This window comes from Ambystoma mexicanum, chromosome 8, assembly GCF_040938575.1.
Source record: "Ambystoma mexicanum isolate Mex_15411 chromosome 8, UKY_AmexF1_1, whole genome shotgun sequence".
Lineage (NCBI taxonomy): Eukaryota > Metazoa > Chordata > Amphibia > Caudata > Ambystomatidae > Ambystoma > Ambystoma mexicanum.
The window spans coordinates 59,719,192-59,731,640 of NC_090929.1; the positions used below are offsets into that span (position 1 = coordinate 59,719,192).

The 12,449-nt window shown below is 48.6% G+C and overlaps 1 protein-coding gene across 1 annotated transcript in view; it reads left to right on the top strand.

Moving 5' to 3' along the window:
- The window catches only part of LAMC3 (laminin subunit gamma 3), a 1,037,231-nt gene that overhangs the window by 689,074 nt on the left and 335,708 nt on the right, over positions 1-12,449 (top strand). Inside the window, exons 18-20 of the mRNA XM_069609277.1 lie at positions 3,608-3,755; positions 5,243-5,445; positions 5,535-5,611. Of these exons, the coding sequence (XP_069465378.1) occupies positions 3,608-3,755; positions 5,243-5,445; positions 5,535-5,611 (428 nt within the window). The remainder of the gene's footprint in view (positions 1-3,607; positions 3,756-5,242; positions 5,446-5,534; positions 5,612-12,449) is intronic.

Genomic DNA, 12,449 nt, shown 5'->3' on the forward strand with positions numbered 1-12,449 from the left:
TCATGCTCTATCTCAGTGACCGCCTTGCCTTTCTCACTCAGTAACCTCCTTTGCATGGTTCCTCTCAGTGACGCCTTGCCTTTCTCATTCAGTAACCTCCTTTGCGTGGTTCCTTTCAGTGACCGCCTTGCCTTTCTCACTCAGTAACCTCCTTTGCGTGGTTCCTTTCAGTGACCTCCTTGATTTCTCACTCAGTAACCTCCTTTGCGTGGTTCCTTTCAGTGACCTCCTTGCCGTGGTTCCTTTCAGTGACCGCCTTGCCTTTCTCACTCAGTAACCTCCTTTGCGTGGTTCCTTTCAGTGACCTCCTTGCCTTTCTCACTCAGTAACCTCCTTTGCGTGGTTCCTTTCAGTGACCGCCTTGCCTTTCTCACTCAGTAACCTCCTTTGCGTGGTTCCTTTCAGTGACCGCCTTGCCTTTCTCACTCAGTAACCTCCTTTGCGTGGTTCCTTTCAGTGACCTCCTTGATTTCTCACTCAGTAACCACCTTTGCGTGGTTCCTTTCAGTGACCTCCTTGCCTTTCTCACTCAGTAACCTCCTTTGCGTGGTTCCTTTCAGTGACCTCCTTGATTTCTCACTCAGTAACCACCTTTGCGTGGTTCCTTTCAGTGACCTCCTTGCCTTTCTCACTCAGTAACCTCCTTTGCATGGTTCCTTTCAGTGACCTCCTTGCCTTTCACATCCAGTAACATCCCACAAAATATTCAAAGTATCCAAGCATTTGACACATTTTGAATGCATGTTATCACATGGATACTTAACAAATCCCAAACTGTATAGGCCACTCCCTTGACCTATCGCCACGACAGATTGTCCATGCTTACTGACTCATTCCAATTTACATCTATGTAATTTCCTGCTAGACGACCTGAGCAACTTATCTCCCTCATTCTTTACTTATGCACTGTGCCTTTTTGTGTAATTTTATCCCTATATGGATAGGGGATAACTTGCATTTACTTTGTATAAAAATGTCTATGTCTATGCATATGTGCCATGTAACCATTACTTGTCATTCAAGCTCCCAGTTACCCTTGAGTCAGGTGCGCGTTATAAATAAACAAATGAAACAAACAAACAATCCTCCTGCATGGTTCCTTTCAATGACTTCCTCCCCATTCTCATCCAGTAACCTCCTCCTGGCACTCTGTGCCCACCGCATCGCTGCTCTCTGCCCCCACTTCCAGTGCTATGCGGATGATACTCAGCTCATTTTCAGGCTACCCTCGGCCTCCTCCTCTCCTTCCCTCATCTCTGACTGTCTATCTTCTATCCAGGAGTGGTGTGCCGTCAACGACCTCTGCCTTAATGTCAGTAAGACTGAGATTCTACTCATCGGCACACCCGCTCCCACCTTTCCTGTCACTCTCTGGCCGGCCTCCCTTGGCCCTCTTCCTGCTCCTACCTGCAAGGCAAAAAACCTTGGGGTCATCTTCGATTCCACACTCTCCTTCTCTCCTCACATATCTGACGTCTCTAAGAAGTCACACTACCAGCTGCAGCTCCTCAGAGGTATCCTTCCTTTCCTCTCCTTCCCCCAGAAGCTCACTGTCTCCAGAGCCCTGGTTCTCTCGAAGCTGGACTACTGTAGCCTCTATCTAAATCTGCCTGCCTCTACTCTCCACCCTTTGCAACTCATCCAGAACAGGACTGCGAGACTTGTCCTTGGCCTCAAGCCCAGGGACCGTATCTCTCCAGGACTGCAATCGCTACACTGGCTCCCAGTGGCTGCGAGGATTAAGTTCAAAACCCTCTGCATTGTCCACAAGGCCTTCTGGGGCCTTGGGCCAAAATACCTTCAACTCTCTCTTCCTAAATATCTTCCTTCTCGAGCTCTTCGCTCATCCGCCTCCAACTCCCTCAGGGTCAGCCGCATCTCCAAGCAACGAGTTGGGGGCAGATCTCTCTCCTCAGCAGGGGCCTCCCTCTGGAACAGCCTTCCGGCCTCCCTGAAACTTGAGGAGAACCATCTCCGGTTCCGGAAGCACCTCAAAACCGTCCTCTTCGCTTCTGCATTCTCTCCCCATCTCCCCTGCTGAATTCCTGGCTGAAACTGCACTGGTTACCTGGCCACCCGTTCTGATCTCGGTCCCAGGCACACCTGCACTGCCTCCTTGGCAACCCCCGCACCTGGGGACTGTTGCTCTGTATCCCTACAGTCCCCCACCAGCACTTATGTTGCTCTTACCTTGCACTTGCCACCATCTGGCCTTTTTTATTTATCTTAATTATTCTACTATCCCTGTACTGCACTTTTCCCTTTCCCTCTTCCCATGCACTTGTGCGATCTGAATGACACCTGGCCTAGTAGGATCGTTGTCTGTCTTCCCACTGTTCCCCCTCCCTTGCCTCGTCGCACCTCGAAACACGTGTGTATAGGCGCGTCAAAAATGCCATATCATATCATATATAATACATGGTACCTTTCAGTGACCTCCTTGCCATTCTCACTCAGCAACCTCCTTTACATGGTTCTTCCTGTCAGTGACCGCCTTGCCATTCACATCCAGTAACCTCCTTTGCATGCTTCCTTTCAGTGACCTCCTTGCCATTCACATCCAGTAACCTCTGTTACATGGTTCTTCCTTTCAGTGACCTGCACCCGCACAGAGTTCTCTCGGCCACTCACGCTCCATAGCCCCATTGTCATGCCCCGCCTCCATGACCTCCTTGCCATGCTGCTGCATTCTCTTAGTGGCCTCCTTGCTGTGGTTCCTCTCAGTGACCTCCTTGCTGTGGTTCCTCTCAGTGACCTCCTTGCCATGCTGCTGCATTCTCTTAGTGGCCTCCTTGCTGTGGTTCCTCTCAGTGACCTCCTTGCTGTGGTTCCTCTCAGTGACCTCCTTGCCATGGTTCCTTTCAGTGACCTCCTTGCCATGGTTCCTTTCAGTGACCTCCTTCCCATTCTGCTGCATTCTGTTAGTGGCCTCTTTGCCATCGTTCCTTTCAGTGACCTCCTTGCAATCGTTCCTTTCATTGACCTCCTTGCCATGCTGCTGCATTCTCTTAGCAGCCTCCTTGCATGGTTCCTTTCAGTAACCTCCTTGCCATGCTGCTGCATTCTCTCAGTGACCTCCTTGCCATGGTTCCTTTCAGTGACCTCCTTGCCATGGTTCCTTTCAGTGACCTCCTTGCTATGCTGCTGCATTCTCTTAGTGACCTCCTTGCTGCGGTTCCTCTCAGTGACCTCCTTGTCATGGTTCCTTTCAGTGACCTCCTTTACATGCTTCATTTCAGTGACCTCGTTGCCATGCTGCTGCATTCTCTCGGTGACCTCCTTGCCATGGTTCCTTTCAGTGACCTCCTTGCCATGGTTCCTTTCAGTGACCTCCTTGCCATGCTGCTGCATTCTCTTAGTGGCCTCCTTGCTGTGGTTCCTCTCAGTGACCTCCTTGCTGTGGTTCCTCTCAGTGACCTCCTTGCCATGGTTCCTTTCAGTGACCTCCTTGTCATGGTTCCTTTCAGTGACCTCGTTGCCATGCTGCTGCATTCTCCTAGCGGCCTCCTTGCCACAATCATGCACCATAGCCCCCTTGTCGTGCCCCGCCCCCATGACCTCCGTGCCATGCTCAAGCTTCTCACTGGGGTTTCCCTTTTCCCTGTAGGCAAATCAGCTGACGCGAAAGCTGGATGAGATGGAGGCCTGGTGGCTGACGCAGGAGTGCGTCATTACAGGACCCTCGAACGGCCATCACTGGGCCCAGCAAGACTCCTCCAGGGGGGATGCACTTCCGGGGAGCCTCATGCTGCAAGGTGTGAAATGCAGGCTAGGGTGAGGTGGGCGAGCGCTCTCAAGAACAGCACTGCTTTTACTTGCTACCCATACAGGTGACTGACTCATTCATATGCCTGCGGTACTGGCATTTTAGGTTCGAGCCTGGCGTGTGCCAGACTCTGTCCCACCCGTACTTGCCTTTCCAAGACTCCACCTGGCTTGTGACCGACTTCGTCTTGCCCTCACCTGCCTTTCAAAGGTCCCACCTGGCGTGTGACTGACTCTGTCTCAACCAAACCTGCCTTCCAAGGCGTCATCTTTCGTGTGACTGAGTCTGCCCCACACTTACCTGCCTTTAAAAGGCTCCACCTGCGTGTGACCGACTGTCTCAGTCGTACCTGCCGTCCAAAGGCCCCACCTGGCTTGTGACAGACTCTGCCCCACCCTTATCTGCCTTTCAATGCTCCACCTGGTGTGTGACTGATTCTGCCCCACCCTTACCTGCCTTTCCAATGCTCCACCTGGTGTGTGACTGACTCTGCCCCACCCTTACCTGCCTTTCCAAGGCCCCACCTGCCGTGTGACTGACTCCACTCCACAGGTACCTACATTTCCAAGGCTCCGCCTGGCGCGTCTGTCTCCGCCCGACTTGCCTTGCCAAGGCTTCGGTCTGATGTGTGACTGTCTCTTCCCCAATGCAGGCTCGCCTTCAGAGGCTATGGCCTAACATGTGACTGGCTAGGGTACCCTAACACCTCCCGCAGACATCTGCCCGTGTCCACGTATTCCTGGAATGGGGGTGATTGGGAGGGGTCTGGAGCGAGGGGCTTGATGGACCCCGGGTCAGACAGTAAGCGCAGCTGTGATTGGAGGAGCGGCGACAGGGCTTGCATGTAACTCGCCTAGGTCATGTCTGCCTTTGACTCCTATAGTTGGTACTCTAGCGCCCCTCTTTGACCCCTCGTTAATGGCATTTAGTAGATGGCCTTTGCGAAGAGGAACAGTGCCATGGTCATGTTTAAGAAGCCTCCGTTACGCCTTTCCCTTGTCAGCCACATAAGATGGATGTGTTATGAGTGGGGCATTCTCAGAATACTGAGCAGGTTCTGTCATTGGCGCCCCTTGTTATATTGGTTGTCTGTGGGGTGCAGACATTTCTGCTGCCAAAACGACTGTCTGGAAGGCAATAAGGATTCTCACACGTAACATCGGGCAACGTAAGAGCTCTGCTATAAGAGTGAGGGCGTTATAGACACGTGGTAAACGCAGGGGCTACCATAGGTGCACAGCTTGGGTCGTGAGTCCAGGTTTCTTACATGCCAGCCTGCTCCATGTCACACAGGGGATGCATTCTGGGACTTGTGGTCCTCCAGCATGCATAATGCAAAAGTGTCGAAACTGATCAAGCATCTCCCCGACGCCGTGTGTGAGGTATAGAGGGTCTTAGCTGCCCCCCCCCTTCCTTTCAATATTGACTTATGGACTCGTGTCTTGTCTTCTCTCCTAACACTGTCTGTCTGTGCAGGAGCGAGGGGCGTGTTCATGGTCTACATTCAGCAGCTGGAGAGCTCCGTGTCCAGCGCCTGGAAGCAGCTTAGGAACAGCAGCAGCACTAGCTGCGCTGGCCTTCAGCAGCAGAAGAGCTGCGCCCTGCTCTCCGAACTGGATGCCGTCTTCGCATCGGTGCAGAGGGAGACCCAACTGGCAGCGGGCACCCTCAGAACCATGGTAAATATTTGTGCAGCCCGTGGCCAATGCTAGCATCTGCTTTCTCGGGTCCTGCCATCTTTTGACTCTTGTGTTCTCTCGATCCTCAGGTTTTCCCTCATGACCTCTCGGGGGTCCCGTCCGAATGGACCCGCGTAGCTGTGGAGCTCAGGACTCTGGCCCAAAGGTGAGCTCCGAGGCTGCAAGTCGCTTGCTCTGCTGACCCCTGCGCGAGTGTCTGTGTGCACGCACACACACGTGCCCACGCACACAGGCGCACACGGCATGTCTGGACCAGCTGGGTGCAAGGCAGAGAAGCCAGTGCTATTTATGCAGGTAAAACAATTCAACATAAATGCAGTAAAAACGTGTAGTGTTGCTGTAGTGCTATTATTGATAAACAAGTTGATAAAAACCAAAAGAAATCCTCCACTTTGAGACCAAACAAGCCTTGCTTGTCAAAAAATAAAATAAAATCCAGTAAAAATGCCTGCCTGCCAATTAGTGTTACTGGATTGTTTTTTTAACTGAGAAACAAGTCCGTAAAAATCCAAAATTAATCCTCCAACCCAAGACACATAAATCTTTGCTTGGAATAAATCCCCCCAAAATCCAAAATAAATGCAAAAAAAATCTGAAGCTTGAAAACAAGACAGAAGCAATCCCAAACAATCCCAAAAGTGGATTTCTATTTTGCTAGGGAAGATGACAAAACATGTTGGACCAGAAACACTTTGAAGAGTAACAGCGACAGGCCCAAGCCAGCTTTCAGATGTGGATGCCTCGTTAACCAGGTGGTGTGTGTGGGGGGGGTGCAACATGGCACGGGGACAGTACAGACCAGCAGTTCCGTTTTAATCAACAACTCGCAATTTACAGTGAAGTGGGAGTTGAGAATATGAAAACAGGATAACACCCTCAGACAGAAGAAATACGGACAGTAAAGTGCACCTGCCTGGGAACATTGTGGGGGGCGAAGGGGATCGCGGCTCCGGGCCATGGCCTAACTGTAGGCCTCCTGTCGCCATCTTGAAGCCCTGTACATTGACTGCATGGAGCAAGGAGGGTAAAGGAGTGGAAGCGCGAGGCAGCACAGGACAAGTGGAGAACAAAGTGCTTCAAATTAGAGTGTGAGAGATAGGGATGGGCAAGCCCAAGGATGGAACCATAAACCAGGAAGAGGCCTTTGAGAAGCGACACAGAAACAGTGATAGGGATGGGCAAGCCCAAGGATGGAATTATAAACCAGGAAGAGGAATTTGAGAAGGGACGTGGAGACAGTGATGGGGATGGGCAAGTCCAAGAATGGAATCATAAACCAGGAAGAGGAATTTGAAAAGGGACGCAGAGACAGTGTTAGGGATGGGCAAGTCCAAGGATGGAATTATATACCAGGAAGAGTAATTTGAAAAGGGACGCGGAGACAATGATAGGGATGTGCAAGTCCAAGGATGGAACTATAAACCAGGAAGAGGAATTTGAAAAGGGACGCAGAGACAGTGTTAGGGATGGGCAAGTCCAAGGATGGAATCATAAACCAGGAAGAGGAATTTGAAAAGGGACGTGGAGACACTGATAGGGATGGGCAAGTCAAAGGATGGAATTATAAACCAGGAAGAGGAATTTGAGAAGGGACACTGATAGGGATGGGCAAGTCAAAGGATGGAATTAAATACCAGGAAGAGTAATTTGAAAAGGGACGCAGAGACAATGATAGGGATGTGCAAGTCCAAGGATGGAACTATAAACCAGGAAGAGGAATTTGAAAGGGGACGCAGAGACAGTGTTAGGGATGGGCAAGTCCAAGGATGGAATCATAAACCAGGAAGAGGAATTTGAAAAGGGACGCAGAGAGTGTGATAGGGAGGGGCAAGTCCAAGGATGGAACTATAAACCAGGAAGAGTCATTTGAGAAGGGACGTGGTGGAGACAATGATAGGGATTGTGGGTGCGATTTCTCGCCGTCACCATAACCAGTACAAAAGGGACCCTATAAAAACTCAAACAGAAAAGAGTTGAGTAAACATTGCTTTATTAACACACAAGTATTCACGAATGGGCCACAAGTTCAACCGTCTCGCAAAGCAAGTCGTCAAAGTGCCGCCCTTTCCCCTGCACATCGTGGTCCTTTTATACCCATCTGTTTTACATTGTCATACATTGCTGCAAATAGATTATGTCCACCACAAGGCGGTTCCTCCCAGTCATGACTTTGCATCAACGATCAACAGTTCAACATCTGCTATTGTGGTTTCCTGTTATCTGTTATTCGCTCTCTCTCGTGCCCCTCTGTGTCCTTATCTCTGTGCACGAGGCTGTGCTTACTCATTCCTTCCCCACCCGTAATCTGCAGATAGTTTTAGCAGGCTCAGCATGCTTCGACATACAGTGACCAAACACAATTCTTCTGTTAAAAACAAGTTCTTGCCAGGTCAGCAGGTCTTAAATGCCGCTGTATAAAGAGAAGGCCTCTTCTTTTAACAAAGGGTACATTCTTTTAACACATATGGTGATTAGTACAAACTCCAAGTGTGAGCACAACATTACATATGTATGCGTACCTTCAATCCACCCTTTGCTCACACCTGAGCATCAATCTAAACAGTCCTAGCATAAGCAGATGGCAGGAAAGCAACATCATCACATACTGTATGTACCATAATCTTCTCCAGGCCTTCCATGTCAAAAAATTCCTGTTGTACATGGCTTTTATCCATTGGATTTAGGCACGTTATGCTGGAAGAACACATGGAAACACAGCACGACACACATACCGGGAAGCATTGGATGCAGAGACAAATTCCTACAACTATTTCCGCTAGAACCAGTATAGGCGTAAGAAGTTGCCATCCAATTTCTTTCAGGAGCTTCATCCACCAGCTATCTCCTGACCCTTCCTCCTGGTGGATGCTATCCGCCACTTTATGCAGTTTGTTTACTCCATCCAGGATTCCTGTACTCCCTTCTGGTATGTAAACACAGCATTGGGATCCCACCAAAAAACAGACTCCGCCCCTTTCTGCAGTGAGTATGTCTAAGACATACCTATTTTGGAGAGCCACTAGCCGAATGGCTTTCATTTCATAAGTGATGTTTTCCATTAGGTCTGCAGATTCTTCGATTACGAACTCAAGGGCCCTGTTTAGCTTTTGGATTTCTTGACTGTTCATAAAGATGCCCGCTGGAGGAACCAGGACCCCCATCAGATCTATAAACGTTTCCCATCCTGTAGGTTGATACGTAGGAATTTTTGGGTTTACTGCTCGTTTATTTCTGCTGTGTATTTCTTTATGCAGAGTAGACGGGGCATATACCATCACAGCCGGCATTATTCTGGCTATGTAACATACCCCAACAAAATCTTTGGCTAACCACAAATAAGCCCTCTTGTTACAGACGTAGGCATGTCCTTCAATCTGTAACAATCCCTTCGTGTAGTTATTTAGATTCACCATTTGACTGCACCCCGAGATCATTCTTTGATTACCTCTTGCGCTCCTCTTAAAATATATATTCTTTGGCCTAAACTCTTGTGTGATGGTGATAGGGGGAGGAGGTTCTCTTACTATCTGTACCATAGCAGGTGCAAGCCCGATTCCCTCAGTTTTGATTTTATAGCGTATCTTTTCCTTTAGAAGGGTTTTGTTCTCTCCTCTAACATAACAAGCGGTATTCGGTATCATGTATTGCTGTGCTGACACTATTCTCATGTAAATTAATGTACACCCGGCATCCTCAGTAACTGGCGATGTGTACACTGGGATGCCTTCACTGCTATGTCGGGGCATGTGGGTGCAGATCCAGCAATCAGTTTTATTCACTACCCCATATGTTGTGTTTATTATCTTCACGTATTCATTTTTAGCATAGTCTTCCGGGTCGTGTTGGTCATAGGCATCTTGATTCCTGCTCTTGACCCAATCTGTTCTCCCTGTTTCATTTGACTCGGGCAACAGGTTCTTTAATTCATATCTAGATGGATGTTCCAGATACCAGAATATTATGGCAAATGCTATTAGTACTACTATCGTGCATACAGAAAACAAAATTTTGCCTCTTGTGGTACAAACTGGTATTTTCCTCTTACCTTCTGTGTTTGAGGAGCATACACTTATCCGTTCAGGGACTAAACCAGCATACACGGGTGTAGACATAGTTCAGTATATGGCTCAGTATACAGCGTATATCAGTTGCAACCTAGCGATATAGCAATATCCCCTATTTAAAGCACCAGTGTCCTTATTACTCTAATAGTGGTAGGTCTCACTGAAAACCTTCATCTGATCTGTCCCACGTCTCGTAGTGCCTGTCCCAGGAGGGGAACGCCGAAGGCCCTTCAGGCTACAAGCCCGTCGTCTTCAGTAAGGCACAATTCTGCTAAAACCAACAAGAGAGTCCAAATGTTCATCTCCCTAATGATCAAAGTTCAAAACAGTGTCCTTACACGTTGCTTGGCACATACACGTCACGGGATCGGAGACGATGGGCACACCTACTAATGGCGTCTGGCAGTACTGTTGCAACCTGGGGTTGGTTGGTTCCCTTTTCCGGAGGAATCAGTAATGGAAGCGTCTTCTTGACGTGATTCACGTGGTACCAGTGCGGTTTGCCATCAACTTTTACCGCAGTTTGTGTTGCGAGGAGCACCTGAAACGGGCCCCTCCATCTGGGTTGCAGTCCGCTGGTGCGATCGAAGGCTTTTATAACAACCCAGTCACCGGGCTGCACGTCGTGACCTTCTCCTATCAGAGGAGATGGAGCTACTGCGTTCACCTGTGCATTAATAGAAATCAGTCTATTAGTTAACCCAATACAGTACTGTTGTAATGCAGGCCATGCTTGCTCAGACAATCTCTTAGGTGATATGGGGGTCCCAATACTTGGTGGGCGCCCCATAACAATTTCGAAAGGAGATAAACCATGTGTACGCTTAGGCATAGTACGCATACTCAATAATGCAATAGGCAATGCATCCGGCCATTTCAGTCCCGTTTCAGCACAAGCCTTTGCCAGTTTGTTCTTCAGTACCTTATTTGTGCCCTCTATAATCCCAGCTGATTGAGGATGAAAAACTGCGTGGAAACGTTGATCAATACCAAGGGCCTTGCAAACTTTGCGTACTACTTCACCAGTAAAATGAGTCCCATTGTCAGACCATAGATATCTGGGGACCGTATACAAGGGCACCCAGTGTTTCAATATGCATTGTGCTGTGGAGGTGGCACTATTGTCCCGGTGGGGATATGCTTCCACCCATCCTGAGAACCCACATTTCATCACCAAACAGTAGGAATGTTTATTTACAGGCTCCAGCTGTATAAAGTCCATATACACCACCTCAAAAGGGCAGGTGGGTAACTTACTGTGGCCTGCCGGGGCCGGTACACCTTTCCCCACATTATATAAAACACATATTTCACATTGTTTTGCCCATTGGCGACAATACATTCCCAATCATTTGTTGTACCACACAGTACTTAAAACTTCTTCCATAGTTCTTGCGTTAACGTGGGTTGGACCATGAGCCACGCTCACTATCACAGGTAAGTATGCGTCAGGTAGTACCCAGGTGTTCGTTTTGGTATGTGCCCATAGCCCATCTACCGTCTCCTCATATTGATCATCCTTGTGCCAAGATAGTCTTTCTTCAATGGTTGCATCTGCTTGGATTTCCTTTACGCGCTCCTTCGTCCCTTCCATAGTCACATCCCTCCCCACTATGAGCTGTCGGGCTTCCCACTGAGTGTCCCTTGTGGCAGCTAGTTTAGCCATCTGGTCAGCCAAAGAATTTCCCTGCGTGACATAATCCAGTGTTTTTTTATGCGCTGAGCACTTCACTACGGCCACCATTTTGGGCAGCGTAAGGGCTTGCAATAATTCAGCAATCAATCGGGCATGTTTAATAGTATCACCTTGGGAGGTTAAAAACCCACGCTCTCCCCAGAGTTTACCAAAACTGGAAACCACCCCATGAGCGTAGGCTGAATCAGTATAAATTGTCACTTTCATACCGCTGCTTAACACTAATGCTCTCGTTAGCGCAATTAATTCTGCTGCCTGGGCCGATTTTTCACACACTTTCCCACTCTCAATCAACCGTTCCCCTAGGATGATACCTGCACTTTGTTTTAGGGCTGTCGCTGCTGCAGCTACTGCTCTCATGCATGGGGGTAGGCCTCGAGCTACTGAGTCCAGAGTGCTAGAAAAATATGCACATGGTCTCTGTTTACCCCCTTGTTCCTGTGTCAAGACTGACACAGCGCAAACTTCCTGTTCATCAACAAAAAGGCAAAAACTCTTAGTATAATCAGGTGTGCCTAAGGCCGGTGCGTGGCATAGAACATCTTTCATAGCTGTCAGGGCTTTTTCCATCTCAGGTGTCCATTCTAATGGGCCGTTTTCTTGTACTTCTTTTAAGGCTTTTAGCATGGGCTGGATCAATACAGAGAATTCAGGAATCCAGTGCCTACAGTAGGATAAAACACCAATTATCCTTCGGAGACCCTTTGCCGTGTCTGGACCTTTTATGGACTGTATCAAAGCAATGCGATCAGTAGACAGGGTTCGCCCCTCTTCGGACAGCTCAAAGCCTAAATAATGGACCTTTTGTTTTACATACTGCATTTTGGCTAGGGCTACCTTGTGCTTATTCTCTGCTAAGTGCATTAGCACAAATCTGGTCACATAATGGCATTCCTCTTCGGTGGCTGCACATAATAGCAAATCATCAACATATTGTATCAGAGCAGTGTTAGCGGGTAGGGCTAGGTTATCCATCTGTGTTTTTAGTGCTTGGCTGAATATGGCGGGACTTTCTGTATATCCCTGCGGGGCTCTAGTAAATCGATACTGTCTATCTCGAAGAGTGAAACTAAACAGGTACCTGCTTTCTTCGGCAATAGGAATGCTGAAGAAGGCATTTTTCAAATCAATTACCGTAAACCATTTCGCTGTTTTGGGAATTAAAGTGAGTACACTTGAAATATTAGGGACAACTGGATATCTGGGTTCTACTATTTTGTTTA